Here is a 17,220-nt window from a genome sequence, read left to right on the forward strand (position 1 = left end):
CCCAGAACTGTCAGCTTGTTTTTAGGATGCACAGCAGGTAGGAGAACGTCAGCACTTGCATGGAAACCCTTCTTGATTACTACAGATGTGCTTTAAAAATGGTTGGGAAAAGGTCAAGGGGGTGCAATTCTAATTCAGTAAGGCAGCTTGTTCCACACACGAACAAAAGAAAAGCAAAAGAAACCCCAGCAGTGGGCTTTCTTTAAGGGAAGGACTGAATCTGACATGCCATTAGGTTATTACTATTCTAAGCAGAGGATTCAAAGCCAGCATGGAAGTTCTTGCGAAGTGTTGGGGTACATACTCACATCCAACCTGTTCTGTGTTGCATAGTCTTTGCAAAGTAACTGCACAACATCATTTTTGTTTCAGTAACTTCATCCAATCTGCTCACTTCACAATGTATTTTTCCCTTGCATTCAACTGCTAACCTTGCAAACCCAGTCTCAAATACGCAGGGCAAACAGCTCCAATTGGCATGAAGTAATATCTGTTTGTACATACAAGAGGCCGTGGTTTTTTACAGCACTCAGATAATCTACAGTGTCCAACACTGTGCAGCACTAGACAGTTAAAAGACCCCAGCTGGGGTTTAAGCAACCACATAAACAATACATTATTGCTCCCACTGCATGTAGGTGTCTAAATAGGAAGCAAGGTTTTGTGAGAATCTGTGACCAATGAAGCATCCTGTGTCTTATTCTCACCTGCCCAGACCTCAGCAAGTGCAGTGAACCTGGTTTTGCTCACATCTCTGTGCAGCAGGAATACATGTACAAAATCGGTGTCATTACCCTCATGTGCTTGCAAAGGGAATTATGCTCCTTCACTCTTCACTCTGGATCCAGTTACACCAGCAATTAGGAGCAGAATTTGGCCCTTACTTTTGTGTCTGAAATGGCACCATAAAGTGATGTTTCTGTACCTCTCACATATATGCCAGTTTGCAATCATAACAGGAGTCAAACAACACTGCCATTAAGGCAAGTAGTCAAAGGTGTCAATTTTACTTAGTCATTTTTACAGTGAAGCCAAGCTTCAGGGGGAGCTGTTTATTTATCATACAGTCATGAACAAATGCAAATGAACTGCATTTATCCACTTCTTTGTCAGTAAACCCTCAACGCCTCTTCATAGAATATGTACCTTTACCCATTTCTGATTTACCATTACATCACTCTAATTTCCTTAATTGTGTATCAGTTATGCAGAAAAGCTAGATGAAGCATTAGTAAGCTTTTTTCAGTTCCTACAAAGTCCTAAAGACTCTCCAAACCAGCAACCTTTAAAAGAATAAGTTACATTTACAGAATTGCAACTCACATTAATCCAATTATCATTAGATCATCAAGATTCTCACTGACAGATTGTTCAATAAACTTGGTTTCCTGTTTTTTTTCTGCCTCTGTTTTGTCTGTAACTCTCCTGACTCTTCAAGTATTTCCTAAACTGGGATTTAAGTCCTATCTGTCAATTCTTATGCGTAAGAGACTGCCTTCAATGCCAATATAAATGCAAAAGTCAGAAAATATGGACAGGCTTGCCTGCAAGACACATTCTTTCCATAATAAAGATCAATCCAACACTCCTACAATTACCAAGCTTAAATCACTTTGCAGTTCATTTGAATAGAGGGAAGCAATGCAATATGTTTTAAATACAAAGTCCTCTGTGAAACTGCCCCTCAAACTACCAATCACCAGTTGTTAGCTCCACAAATTAAAAGTAACTAGTGCATTTAACAGTAAAAATAATGCAAACTATCATTGACATAAAAAATACAAATGCCCCAACCATATCAAAGATTCAGTATAACCAAAATATTACTGTGCAAATAACTTTAACCTTTAACTTCATTATTTCATTTGCTAGATTATTCAATAGAAATTGGTATCCTCTTAAATGTCAGTAGAATTAAGAAATCTATTTATTAACTAAAGTTACTATTTTCTATAGTCAAATACATTTGACAGAAGTTGGGACACTCTACAGTCTCCTTGACTTAAAGTTTAAGCTCCCACACACAGCAATTCAATGAAGAACTACAGGACAATTACCTGTGTGGCACCACACAGGAGAAGCAGTTTTAAAAGGCTGTCTTATATACATACATGTGTACATATACAATCCATAGATTATTCATGTACAGGATCTATTGTGTTTCTTTATCAACTTTTGCCGGAGAATTTGGACCATCACTGAGAAATATTCACAATCAGTCTAAACTGAAGAAGCTTTGCTGACATTAGTGGAGCCACACTGAGGTGTATTGACTGTAGGCAGAGTCCAAGCCCTGTGAGTAGAGCACAGTGGAAAAACTTTTAAAGGACAGAACATTGCAAACAGATTAGAGCTGGCTGCCTCTACACTAGGCCAACAGCAAAAATTTAAAGGACTTAATGGAAGAAAAATAGGTACTCCCCAAGGCTAGTTGTGGATTCGAAAAACTTATTTAAGACCTGGGTGCTTCAGCTTCTAAACCAGCTTTCATACCTGCCATTCCCATGGTTTTACATGGAAACACAAACCATAGTTTTATATATAATAGGTAACTATGTACCTGCATTCTCTGGACTCGGATATTAACGGTAGAGAAGTACATATTCTGTTTTTATTTGCCCATTCGATACCCTTGTCACAGCATTCTTCCATTGAAAGATCTGCAGAAATGAAGAAAGAAGAACACAACAATAAATTTAATGCAACCTTAGTAAATAGTATTGCATCTGCCAGTTAAAAACCAAAACAAAACAGAAGAGAGTCAGTTTGTTTTCCTCTTGCTAATCTACAGACAGAATAGCGCACCCATACTCAAATGAAGCATCCCTTAGCACCTTGCAATAAGCCCGAGTGCTGGAGGTATTCTGTCCTCAGTGAAGCAAAGTGCAGTTTCCCTTAACCTTCCACATAAAGTCACAGCCTAGGGACTGATATTCCAGCACGGAACAGTACAGGTAACAGTCCTGCACAATAAAAGGATATGTCGGATTGCACTCTTTTATTATCAAAAGTGGCAGCAGCAATAAGCAACCTTTTAAAATCCTGAAGAATAAAGGATTAAATCAAGTCTGTCTGATATAAAAGAGAGAAGAATCTCCTTACAAGTTAAACTTGAGGAACTATTTCTTCCTGTGGTTATTGTCCAATTAATCTGTTTTGATCAAAAGTATGTCTGTAAATGCAAAAGCATTGCAGAGAGAGACAGAAAGGTATATGGTATTTTGATCGCTTAACATATGAAAGAAAAACTAATATAAATAACAACTTACATCAACCCTGAAACTAAGGGGGAAAGCATACTGAGGATAATTATTTGTACGGAGCATATTTTTGCAAAGGTCTCTAATTTAATAAAACTAAATACTGTTAATGAACTGACAAGCACTACAGGTTTGCTTCATATTTCAAGTGCAAAAGTTCACTGCACAGCAGGTGTATCAGAACTTGGAATAAAACACGAGTCACATTTTCCTATTATCTTGTAGTCCGGACACCGAATAGCTCCTTGTATAACAAATACCCAATCTGTGTAATAAAACAGCTGATGATCGAGAGGGACAGCTTTCTAATGTTTTCTCTTTGTTTCCTAAGTTTTTTGACTGGTGGCCCTGACAGGCTGCACCCACGAGTGCTGAAGGAGTGGGGTGATGTCATTGCCAGGCTACTCACAATTATCTCTGGGAAGTCACAGTGAATGAATTTCCTGAAGAATGGAAGAGAACAAATGCCTCATCTTCAAGGAGGACAAGAGAGTAGATCTATGAAACTACAGGCTGGTCAACCTCTTCTCACTGTCAGGGAAGGTCATGGGGAAAATCCTCCTGGAAACAACGCCCAAACACATGAAGGACAAGAAGGTGATTGGGAGAAGTCAGCTTGTATTTATGAAGGGGCTACCATGTTTAACTAACCTCACAGCCTTCTGCAATGAGGTAGCTAGCTTGGTGGATGAAGGGAGAGCAGTGGTCGTTGTTCACCTTGACATCAGGAAGGCTTTTAATACTGTCTCCCATGACTTCATCACTGACAAGCTGACAATGTACAGGTTGGGTAAGTGGACAGTGAGGTTGATGCTGGGAAGGACTGCACCCTCAACAACTTCACAGGTGATACAAATCTGGGAGGAGTAGCTGATGTACCAAAGGGTTGGGCTGCCATTCAGAGGGACCTCAACAGGCGAGAGAAATGGGCTGACAGGAACCTCACAAAGTTCCACAAAGGGAAATGCAAAGTCCTGCATCTGGGGAGGAATAAGCCCTATGCACCAGTACACACTGAGGACCTATATTCCCAACGAGTGATTATAATCCAACAGTTCAAAGCACAAAGGAAAGAGCTAAATGAAATTTTAGGATGCATCGGTCATGTGAACATGGTTACTCTTAAGGTAGTTATCAATTCTACAGGGCAAAGCTCTGGAGTACTGAGCATAATTTTTGGCTATCCCTCTTTAGGAAAGATTACATCAAAATGGAAAATGTGTAAAGAAGTGCTAGGAGGACAGTCAGGGGAATATCAAAGACCTGTTATATGAGGAGAAACTGGAAGAAACAGTCCATCTTAAGCTGAAATAAATAAAGCTCGTGAAAGGATGTGGTTCCTGTCAACAAATAATACAGCAGTAAACAATAATCAGAATTATGGGATCAAGTAAACCAAAAATTCTTAAATAAGAAAATCATTATACTTAGAATTACATTAAACATTAGTTTGTAACAGAGCTCTGTACTTTGTGACCCAGGTCAACCTTCTGGTCTTACTTAGATACTCCAAATAATGGTCAAAATTCTGTCATGAAGTCAAGGCAATATTTCTCTTGAATTCCTCTGGGTGTCCAGAATTCATGCCAGTGTCTGAAAACTAATTGTAGTTTATAATGCCACAGAGAACATCAGTCTTTTAAATAAATATCTGCCTGTGGTAAAAGACATGAATTTATGTCTGACCTCTTCTTTGGGAATAGGGACCCTGTCTGGTGCTCTCTGTCTGCCAGTGCATTGCTAACAAACATTATATGCACCAGATCTCATACAATGTGTTACAAATAACCGTATTTTTAGTGCTGTTGTCTGCAATCAGTCTGTGTTGAAAAATGATACACATTGAACTGAACTGCAGAGCTGGCTGCAGGTTTTTGCGGGGCTTTGTACAAATGGGTCTTTGGCCAAGTTCCTCCCCAGAAGGACAATCCCTGGCTCTGGACACCAGTTCTTCCCTCCCAGCTCTGGCAACACACCTCTACTCCAACCAAATAACTCAAGAATTCAAAGCAGGCCAAGCTAAGCAAGCTCATCTGCAGGAGTGCATCCAGACAAGGAAGGATTTTGGATAGTTTGTTGAGAACTGTGGTCCAGACTCATTGTTTTGGTGACATCACAATTCATAACCTCCAAAGATCCTGCCAAAAATCTCTTGAGAATAGAGGGAAGTGAAAAACAAGCAGTAGAAAAAGGACTCCACCCTCAAGGCCATTCTTCTAAAACATAACAATAAAACAGTGGAAAACATTTTCTCTAGCTTAGCTTTGCAGTTTGCTTTTAAAAACAGAAATTCGTGGACCAGTCTCTACTCCTTCACAATCTCAGAACGCATGTCTCACACCCTGGGTGTCAACTCCTGATTGCACTGGAATCAAGTCTGACTATTTTGGCATTAAGTGTTGTTAACGAGCGGTTAGAAACAGAGCAGACTTATCATCTCACAACTGTATTTTTCCAGTGTTGTGGATTCAACCCTACACGTGCATATTCATGTGGCTCCCAGCTGGAAACCTTTGGGCAAGCAGTTCATACCGAGGACATTTGTGCCTCCTTCCACCCTGTTCAGGAGACCAACAACGTGGGGGGGGGGGAATGGCCTCTCCTCAGTTTCTCATAACCAGATGTTTGTAATGTAGGGCATCTGAAAGGAAGGGATAGTAGGAAGCAGATGGTAGAAATTACTCTTGATTATGACATCTCGAAGAATCTCACTTACTGTGCAGAAAGTGATGATTCTTTTTTCTCCGAATACGACCATGTGTCTTTTACTGGAGCGGATGGGTTCACGGCACCCCTCAGAGCTGGCATGCCAAAGATGATCGAATGGAAATTACAGTGCCGTTCTTCTGAACCTGGCGTCCCTTCAGCTGTTTTGCCAAGTGCATAATGTTTCATGCAAATCAGCCAGAGACATCTCAGGCATCTGAGAGACAAAACACTTCTAGGAAAGGCCAATGACATTGTCTGTATTCAGCTGAAATGCGCCGTTTTATTTAGAGGGGTATACAGGAAAGTTGTAACATGCAGGCGTACACTGTCTGGTCCATTTTTTTAAGTCTGTGAAGGAATTATTCAGCTTTCTGGTAACATGACACAGAAAAACATGAAGATAAACCAGAGATCTGTTAAGATAGCAGCATGTTTACTTCCTTTTCACTCAATAATTCTGCATGCTGAGAAAATCCAAGCCTATTTTGGATAATATTAAATGCAGCTTTATCACTAATTTGTCCATGTAAAAAGGTATGAGCAGCAGGGTATCCAAAAGGACACACATCATGTTAGTGTGATAACAGCAAGGATGCCTATCCTGATGTTAAGGTAGTATGAATACTACACACATAAGTTACAGAGAGATTTCAGGAGTCTCTGGAAGAGGATAGTAGAAACACAGCTGGAACTCAGATCTTTAATTTTACAAAAGCTGTCATGAATACCTATCAGATAAGTGATTAAAGGTCACACAAATTCAAACATTTTCTGCACATGATTCATGTGCTAGCTAGGAACTATGCTTACACAGACAAAATGTGTACAAGCATATGGTTGTTTTTAAAAAAGGTAGTTTGCTAATCTTAATGGGATTGCCATACCGTGTGGGAGTTCAAAGAAAGAAATGTGGTTAAAATCTGTATAACCTTGGACTTCTATGATGTAATAATTGCTTATTCAGCTGCTACAGTGAACATTTTCTGCAAAAGAAAGATAAGCTTAAGAATGTTACCCAAAAGCATGATTCCTGGAATGAGAAACCCTGAATTGTTTCTGGGAATTGTGCAAAAAAAATAATCAGAAGTAAAAAGGACTGGGTAATTTTCATGGCAGTAGCATTCCAGCTAGATCAAAAAGGGACAGATATTTTTTAAGGAACAATCTACAATAGCAGATATTCTGTACAGCTCGTGATGATGGAAGAGTCTACGTACAACCCAGGATTAGATAGCTGTTCATTACTCAGTGCTGATCTATGGAACAGTTATAAAACTGATGATATCAAACCAAAGCTACACCTGAGCCTAAGTGGGCTTATCAAGCTAGTGCTAGCAAAGCTTTCCAGTTCTTCAGTGCAATAAGCGATGTGGCTATCAAAGTCATTGACCTCCCAGTCCACATGACCAGCTACAGTTGGGTCTGGATTTGGAAGTGACTCCAGGTCAAGGGGTCAAAGTCACACCTCCTTATTATGATATTTTCAATCTTTTAAGCACATTAATTGATTAAGTTTGTAAAATGCAGTGCAGGTCTTGCCCTTCACTCAATTTACTCTGCAAGAGACTCAGCACTGGAATGTGAGAAAACAGAACATGATTATCACTTTTCAGCATATGCAGATACAGGCAGCAGATGGACCCTGTGAAAGTTAAGCACTAGTCCAACATGTTTCAGTAACAGTATGTCATCCAGAGTTTTTGGAACTCAGGATTACGACAGACATGCATTGGTTTAGGTTTTCAGTAATAAAAATACTTTCAACTTTGTGTGAAGTGTACCTTCCTGGCGAAACCTTTCTTGTGCTGTCAAGAAAACTCTTTTACTATTAATGCTCATCCATCTAACTGTCAGCTGAAAAAAAACCCAAGTCTACATAAATAATTTGATCCTCAAAAAGACAGACTGGCCATCCCTATTATTCGGAGTCACATGCTTTGCCTTCCAACCTCCCTTTACATCTGTAATCTCCTGACGCAAAACCAGAATAGCTGCATATCCCTTTTGCCAGGGGGCCACTGTGCTATAGGTCCAGGACAGACAAAGTGTGTTTGGCCTGATTTGCTACGCCAAAGCAATTTTTCTTGAAACAATGACACCGGGCTAATATTAGGTGGACAAGTCAACTGCATTTGTAGCAGGGATGGCAGTCAAGTGCTGGCAGCTACGATTTGTAGTCTTGACTTTTTGGCTGTCCTTACAACAAACTGTGGAAATGCTGTTTCTAGCAATGCAAATACACTCTGGCTGGCCACTTCTGGCATCAAATAGACCCAGAGACACATTAAGACAAGAGGGAAGCCAGCTGACTTCAAAGGTTCAACCGGTAATAGGTTAACATGGTAAGTACAGCCTTGTCGCAACTCAATCTTCTGTGTAAGCCTAGGGATTAGGCAGAAGACGACCTGAAACTATGACAGAAAAAGACATACAACACAAAATCTGGCCTCACGATTCCCTGAAACAAATGGTTTGAATTGGGAGTAATGGAGCAATGCCATTCTCCAACCAAGATGATGTATTTGCTCTCTCTTCAGACTGGAGTCAGAATGAACATGTTCCTCCTCCATTTCGTATGCAGAGAAATAAGTGAAAAGGAGCTTTTTATCTTCTGCAGAGACGTTCCTGTTTACCATAAGACCGTACATCAAATGTACCAATGCACTGATGGGGTAAGATGAATAGACACAGCTGAGCTGTGGCATTAATCACCTTTGGACAATAAACTATTCTCAGTCCTTCCACTAGGTTGTTCTTACAGGTTCCCCTGAAGAACATACCAGCTTGAACTTCGTAACAAATGCATGAAACGTGAAGCCAGGATGCCCTCTTGGAATACCCACAAGAGCAGAGCACAAGCCAGGAGACAGTCTCCAATGCATCTGCTGTAGCCTGCAAAGCTGCGTTCATCACCAGCAGTCCCCCTCCAGAACTGCTTTAGACTACTGTTTTCCCTCAGAAATACAACAACAGTACTTCTCTCTTCCAAGTGTGGACATCACATTGGATCTTTATGGACCGACAGGCAATTACTCACAGTTTGTGTGCTGCTAAGCAATACAATACTCTCTCTAAACAGGCTTAAAGCATTTGAACCTTTACCTTCTGATAAATTCTTAGCTGAGTGTGATTATTTCAGGACAGCTGAAATCACTGAAGAAACGCAGTTAGCACACTAAGTACAGCAGCAGCACCCTAAAGGAAATGCCTGGTACATTAGTGTGTTTTGTGGTTGGTTTTAAAACAGCCAACATTTTACTGGAAATTTTCTTAGGTCTGGAGAACACTCATTTATGGGGAATGTGGCTCTGTTAGCACCAGCAGTGGCCATCACACAATTAGGGGGATTTTTCAGATACGGCCAAACCTCATTTTACGAGGTGTCTGTTTGCAGTTTATGAAAGAGGCTCTTAAAATCATTCGTGGCAATAGCTGATGATGAGGTAGCTGTTATGTTTGGTGATAAGGACAGGCCTAAGGGAGGCAATGCTATGTTGCAACATGCCTTATTTTCTGTGGTGAGGAAAGTAAGTGCTTTCCTGTGGGTTTTTTATTTTGTCTCAGGTCTAACAAAAAAAATTATCAAGAATGTAGGCAAGCGGCTACTAAAAAATTAGAAAAAGACAACTCAATCTATTTCAGGAAGACTATATCATATCAAAATGCCACAAAAGACAGGGATGTAAGACCACTCAAGAGGTTGTCTTGTCCTTTACTCTCAAGTACAGCTGATAAAATCTGGCCAGTTCTAGGCAGATTTCTAATTAGTTGTTCAAAACTGTATCAAGTGAGGGTGATTCCACAACCTCTCTACGCAATGTGCTCTTGTGCTTCGATGTACCAAATAACAGAGAATTTTTAATCATGTATTACCTCACTGTCCACTCCAAAAGCCCATTTAAATCCATTCTTTTGTTACTACCTCTAATACACAGGGTCTTACACACTTCAACCTTCAATGTGTCTGAAGACTGCTACTTCATGCGGATGTTTTTCTGTGCACAAATTCACTTGAATTTTTTCAGCTTTCCAGACAGGTTATTTTTTGGACTTCTGTGAGGAGGCTGGAGTTCAAAAGTTACTAAGACTAGAAGACTGAAGGCTGTCCTGAAGATTCCTAGAAGACCTGAAGATATGGAGAGAAACTTGATACTCAGTCCGCTGAGTCAGCATCACATAAACAGTAACGTGTAAGTAATGGTTCTTCACACACTCAAAGAACATGAAATAAGGGGTGCATTCACATCTCTGATGGATGCAGGTGGCCTAAAGAACCCAGTCTCACCAAGACGACATGGATGGACCTACAGAAAAGGACTCATAACTGGAAGAACTACAACTGCTCTTTCTGACAGGCACATGCTAAATTTTGTCCTTCACTTCTCCCTGTATGAAAAAAAACATGCAAATAATGAAATTACTTTACAGGGTGTTGACAGTCCGAAGTAGCACTTTTTCTTTCTCATTGAAGAACGTATTTATCTTCCCTTGGTTTCTCATTTCAAATTTTTTTTAAAGTGTGATTAGAAATTTCTATACAAGGTGTTACAATTAATCTATTGTTAGTCCTGTTCATTTGTACAAAGGGCATGATCCAAAATACACTGCAGTAAATGACAGTCTTTATATAGATCTCAAAGAGCTTTGTATTGAGTCCAAGTATATGTATATATTCAAATTAAAGCAACTAAAATAGGAGGGATATGAGTGTATGACAAAGCAGGATGTCTCAGTATCAAACAGATACATAGAGATACATATATATATGATCAAACATTCCTATATTTCCTCATGTAAAATGAGGAAAAACATTTGCACAGTAGGATTTTTATATTTTCAGCTGACCAGAAAATCAGTAAGAATAACTATGCTTTTATATACTGCTTGAGTGAAACATATCTTCTCTGCTTCTCTGTTTATTGCTGAATATTTAAAAAAAAAAAAAAAAAAAAAAAAGATGGACGATGATGAAAGATCCTGATATTCTACTACTGCTGTATTTAAAGACTAGTCTGGAAACACTAAGTAGATGGGACAAAATTTATAACACAATGGGACATGGTTCCAATATGTAAGGAACCACAGACTACAGAGAGCAGGGGGAAATAAAGACCCATATTTTTTTGCATATAATTATTTAGCAACAATTTAGGGAAGGTTTCCTTTTGGAGAAAACATTGCTAAAACTCTATCTTATGTGATATTTTCCTCATTTTTTAAATTAGATATACTGAGCTGCAAATTGCTATCTACCTCTTCCAGATTTTCTGCCAAAGTATTGATATTAGAAGTACTCAGTACTTGACATTTAGCCAGTGATGAGAGCTTCAAAGCCAGAAGATTATAATATTTTGAATGGACATACTGCTGGTAGCATTTGTACTGTATATCCTTCCAGCGCTTAGTAAATCCTTGGAAACAGCCTAAAAGCTGGAATATACCAGACAAAGTTTTTCTGTATCCAACACTTATTTCGACATCAATACAAACAATTTTTTTAGGTATTGCTTTCTTTATTACTAAGCTTAAGGTCTCAATCCAGATTTTGACTAGACTTAAAAATAAACCCTTTAGCAGGGAATATCTTACAACCTTGTGCAGCATGGGTCATTTGTGGGTGCTACCATAATCCAGAAAATAACGTATTTCCTATACTTGTGTAGTAAATACCCAAAACTTCATCAGACATGTCATTCAGGTTTTTTCAATGAAAATTTTCAAATAACCTGAAATCAAATCAAAAGAAGAATTTGAATGAGAATTCCTGAAAATGTAGAAATTCAGTTTCTTCTTAATATCCAACTACACTTACTTGAAATCCAAAGGACAATTTCTCAAAACTTTTAAGTCTAAAGTAGGTTATGCAAAGCACAGAGACAAAGCACTCATGAGTGCTGGGAGGGAAAAAAAAATTTTACTTGTTTAGAAAAGTGGAAGCAAGAAGCTTCATTAAGTGCTTTAGCCAAAGATATGTCAGCACGTTCAGGAGAGCATTAGCACTGGAGATCCTTCTTTAGAACTGCTGCATCCTGTTGATCACAGAAGGCTTTCCACACAACTTTTACTGGACTGTCCCAGTGTCTTGCTAGAGGTCATTTCAGCAAGACAAGTATCCTCACCAAGTCTGACAACCAGGCAGGTCACTGTCACAATTTTCCCCTTACTGTACACGCTCTCCCTGTCACTGTAAATTACCCAGTACAACAGCTTTTAGGTACTGCTTCAACTATTCCTTTTTTCACTTACTTGACATTATTCTGAGCATTTCTAAACTAATTTTCACTCACACAATATTGTGGATGGTAATTCTTTACGTTCTTCCAGGGCTCTTGACTGATCTGTACTTGACCCTTTCTCCCCTTTCTAGTCTGTCTTTTTGCTTCTTGTGACCTCTTCCTCTGTCTTCTCTTTTGATCCTGATGATCCTTCATAGACTTCGAGGACAAGTTTTCTATTTTTTCTCATGCTGCAGTCTTCTGAATCCTCTGCCTCCACTTCCACATCTTATCTCTGAGCAATGTTATCTGGGAGAGTCAGTTTAATTATATATGATAACTCTTAAAATTTCAGCACCAGGCCTACTTCTTCCATTGAAACTTACATGTAAATACACGTGCCTCACATTTCCCAAGTGCTCTACAAAAACTTCTGCCTATTCTGACTAAAATGACCTGCTTATTTTGTTGTTTCTTAACTTTACTCATTTTCTTTACTCCCTGTCACTGTCAACCATTGCTTTTCTGTTACTTTTTTAAAGAAAGTTTTTATTCTTTTATCTCTTCTATACGAAACTACTCTATGCTACCATTACATTTCTTGTCTGTACCCTGATGGTTTGTTTTTGGGGGGGGATTTCAGCTCTTTCTCATCTCCTTGTAGTCTCTACAGATATTTCATTACATCGAGTAGACACACTTCTCTATTTACTGGATTGATTTTGCCACCTACTTCTTTAGATCTATCTGTAACTGACAAAACCAAACTTAAATTCTTTCATTGTCCCAGGTAACTATTTCTGTCAAGCTCCAGAGGCCTAAGATCCATCTTTCATTTCAGAAAATGTTAATAAAATTACTGTAGAACAAGTTGGTCTTAACACAACTATATATTAAAAACACATGTAAAGTTGATATGAAACTTGCAGAATGGGCTGAAGTGCAACAATAAATAAATAACTTTTGAAAATGCATTGACCTGCTATCAAATAATGCCTGAAATCTGACAGAGCAGTATAAACATACTGCAGTAACTTGATAAGCTAGTTTATGGATTTTCATCTTGGATTTCACTGACACGTCTGCTTTCAATTACACAGATGAAAACCAAGAGTTTAACATCTTTCTCTTCCCCTGATTGCAATAAAATGCCATGTCTCAAAATGGACTATTAAAACAAAACTCAACTGAAAACTAATTTAGAGATAGCGCTCATATTTTAGAACAGTATTTTTGGCTAATATGTGATTTTGGGGAAGAGATTTTATCTATGATAGCAGGCAAGAAAGCATACATTTAGCCTTTTCTAAGTCTTACCTCCACCCATATATTTCTTATAAATTTACTGCTATAAAAGCACATGTAAAAATCATAATCTTAAAATAAAACTCATTCCACAAAGCCAGTGGAACATTTTTTTTTATTACAAACTGTAAGCTCACACTGAATAGACATGTTTCCAGATGTTTAGTGATTTAAACTGTCTGTGCCTGTAGTACCAAGACATGCCAAAGACACAGCTAGAGGATGACCTATTCATACACTGACTGGACAAAATTATGTGAGTAATTTATCTTCTTCATTAGATAGCAGTTTATATCATAAAGGAATTTTTTTTAAAAAAATGCAATGTTTACAATAAAACAAAGTTGCATTACAGAATTTAGAAGGTTTTTAAGATGCTTACTCTTGCCGAGAACGTTGCGCACATCTCTATTCACATACACTGGGCACATTCACTGAAGGCAGTCACTTCTGGTTTTTTTCAGAATGACAACTTTAATTAATAGATACTGATGAATTGATGATTTATTAGTAAGGAAAACAATTAAGAAAACTAAGGGTAACAAGCTTGGGAGGAAGCTGTATTTCAGAAACATGTTGTCCTAGTAACTTGGCAAATGTCATCACTAAAGCACTTCGGAGCTTGTCTTTGCCCCAGGTCTCCTTGCTCTAGTCATGCAGAGGAACCCAGGCTCTGCCCCAAAGAACCTGCACTTAACACCATCTTACAAGGTAATTACTTCATCTGCCTGTAAAACACAGATGGCACATGAAATAATGCATCAAAAGACTTTTCTGACAGCAATTACAATTACTAGTAATTATTAAATATTAATTACAATTACTAGTATTTCACCTAAGCAAAGTCTACGATCCTCATTTGCTTTTAGATGTTTAAATCTAATTTTATCCAGTGTACTGTTTTCAAAGTTCTAAGGATGTAGAAATTCTCAGTGAAATTGAAGTATGGATTTTCATTTGAGAATAAAAAACCGATAATAACTTTTATTGCCAAATTTGGTTGTACTTTGTGTTAAAAAGATTTCAAAAACCTGAACTTAGATATCAAAATACTTATCATTTTTTCTTAAAAAAAGTAGTCCAGTAATTAAGGTCAAGTGTACAGAGGTCACAAAATGAAATTCTTCAGTGTTTTACAATAATGTTGAATGCTTAAAATTACTATGTCTGTTCACCATGATACATCAAAGCCACAGCTTTGCTAATGTACTCTACTGTTTGAGAGAAAACTGGAGCTATCTTGGGATTCTGGCATTAAGTGTTGTTTTTCTAACCTTCTTTCTCCTGTCCCTCCTTTTTGAAAGGGTGTGCCTAACATCTATTGAAAGCAAATATTTTAAAGGGTATCTGTGACAAGTGCTCTGCTACGTGAAAATCGGAGAGCCAAACTACTGCAACAGTAACAAATAATTTATTTCACTGGCTTTTGTCTGCCATCCTTAGGCCCAGGCCAGAGACCATATGTTTCTAAATGTTTGCCAGGAGTGCAGCATAATCAAAGCCTCCACTCAGAAGGGCCCCCTTGGGGGTGCTCTAATAGAAAAAGTCACTAACCTGTTAGCTACAATAAATTATCGCCATATGAAAAGTAGTTTCTTTGTTATAACTTACCAGTTATACTCTTGTTGTATTGCTATGCTGAATTAAGTCAAGTGAAGATCCCCTTTTTATATAGTATTAATAGAAACGGAAAAAAAAGCAGCCCGCATGGGAAGGGAGCCATGGCCCTGACCCAGATCCCCGATTTCAAAAGCAACCCCACCACCATTCCTAAATGTCTCATAGGTTGTTTTCAAAAAGCCTGCGTCCCTTACTTCGCCATTCCCCCCGCTCCACCGAGATCTCAGGTAACAGCTGATCCCGTTCCCCACGTTTGGGGGGCGTGTGAGTCGGTCCCCAGCAGACCGGACCCGACACCTCACGCCGCCGCTGGGATCGGGACGCGGTGCCTTCGCGGCGTGCGGCTGAGCCCGCTGCCACCACCGGGCGCACTTCGGTGCGCGGGGGCACCGTGCGACGTGTCGCCGCTCCCGGAACGCCGGCCTGCAAAAGCCCCAGAGGCGCCCCCGGCGGCCCGACCGGCCCCGCCGCCAGGAGCCCGGGGGCAGCTCGGGGGGCGCCGGGGAGGCGGGGGGCCGCCGGGCGGACAGCGCAGCCGAGCCCCGTAGGGGGAGACTCACCAGCTCCCAGCGGCGGTGTCCGTCCCGGCGGAGCCTCGCACGGAGCCTCCGGCGCGGAGCGAACCTGCCCGGGCGGCAGCGGCGGGGCCGGTGCACGCCACGCCTTTCTGCTCGCTCGAACGTGGTAGCGGCGCTTTAAAGCCTGCCCGGGGCATAGGGAAGGGGGGTACCAGGGGAAGCCCGGCTGCCCCGCGGGACACAGCTCCCGCGCCCTCCAGCCACCGGAGAGGGAGCGGGCACCGCCGGTGCCGCCAGCCCGGGGGGCCGGCGAGGCACCCGGCAGCCTCCCAGCCGCCTCCCGGCCAGGCGGGGCTGCGCCGGCGTCCCGCAGCTCGCCGGGGCGCCCGGGACCCTGCGGCGCCCGCCCCGGGGGCAGAGCCGGGCCCAGGGCGGCGGGGCGGCGGCGGCGGGGGGAGAGCGCGGCGCAGCCCGGCGGGTGCCCGCAGCTCGGCTCGGCGCCGCTCCCCGCACTTACCTTGGCCCCGCAGCGAAGGCACCAGCGCCAGGAGCAAGAGCAGCCGCAGCGGCCGGGCCCCGCGGAGGTTGTCCATCAGCCGGCCGCAGCTCCCCGCCGGCGGGAGCACTCGCACCGCCCGGGAGCTTGGCTCTCCTGCAGCAGCGTCCAGCCGGCTCCCCCCTTTTCGCTCGCTGCCGCTGTTTCTGATGTTATCCCAGCCGCCTGAGACCGGTTGGAAAGGAGCTCGCAGGACCCCCCCACTCGGTGGGCTTTACAAAGATTTAATTCACTGCCTATCCGGTTAATTAGACTGCCTGTAAGTGCTTAGCAGAACAGAGCCGCCACCAGAGCTGGGAGGCAAAGACCCCGTTGCTTCTGATACCCCTACCTCTCTGCCCGCCGCCCCCCACACGCTGTGCAAGTGACTCCTTTTAGCTCGGAAACTTTACAGATACTCAGCGTGAACCTAGGGCCGGCGTGACTGATTCCGCGAAGGAGAAATGCAGCGACTTCTCTCGGTGCCAAGGAGGAGAAAGCCACAAACAAAGGCAAAGCAAAACAAAACAAAAGAAACCACCTAGCAGAGAAGGGAAGGTTTAACCTCTGGAGGGGAGATTTCCAACCCCCGTTCTCTGTCTTCCCGTGAATTTTACTGCAACCCAGCTTTCGTCAATAAAAAGGATTTTAAGAAGTGATATTCTAGAATCTTTCAATGAAATTCACCGGGAGGGGGGCGGGGGAAGTTCTTTCTTTCCTCCCCCTCTTAAAAAGTTAGGATGAGAATCTCACCCCAAATGAGGCAGTCAGCTCTGCTCTTTCTCTCCCCTCCCTCCTTTCTTAAAAAAAAAAAAAAAAAAAAAAAATATCCCCCGAAAACCAACTCCTTATCTTATTTAAACAGGAACACAAACACTGATAGTGGTCAAAGGAAGAGCAGGGGTTGAAAGCACCCAGTTGGCTATGCTGTTGCCAAGATCTTTAAGATAACATGGGGGATAGTATTTGCAAGCAATGCACATGGAAACAAATGTAGAGTTCATCACCCCTCTGTACTTTGCCCTCAGTTTTACTCAGACAAACAGCTGGAAGTTAGT

At 41.3% G+C, this 17,220-nt stretch overlaps 1 protein-coding gene across 3 annotated transcripts in view; it reads right to left on the reverse strand.

Moving 5' to 3' along the window:
- The window catches only part of FBLN1 (fibulin 1), an 81,711-nt gene extending 64,773 nt beyond the window's left edge, over window positions 1-16,938 (reverse strand). The window contains exons 1-2 of one of the 3 annotated variants that reach the window (XM_040594440.1): window positions 16,145-16,937; window positions 2,561-2,660 (exon numbers count right to left, since the gene is read on the reverse strand). In XM_040594440.1, coding sequence (XP_040450374.1) covers window positions 2,561-2,660; window positions 16,145-16,220 — 176 coding nt within the window. In that variant the 5' untranslated portion in view covers window positions 16,221-16,937. Of the gene's footprint in view, window positions 1-2,560; window positions 2,661-3,669; window positions 3,815-16,144 lie in introns of those variants that run through there. The other 2 variants (XM_040594442.1, XM_040594441.1) reach the window with 2 other exon arrangements.
- Between the last annotated feature and the right edge of the window lie 282 nt (window positions 16,939-17,220).

The sequence above is a fragment of the Falco naumanni genome, chromosome 5 (genome assembly GCF_017639655.2).
Source record: "Falco naumanni isolate bFalNau1 chromosome 5, bFalNau1.pat, whole genome shotgun sequence".
NCBI classification, from domain to species: Eukaryota; Metazoa; Chordata; class Aves; order Falconiformes; family Falconidae; genus Falco; species Falco naumanni.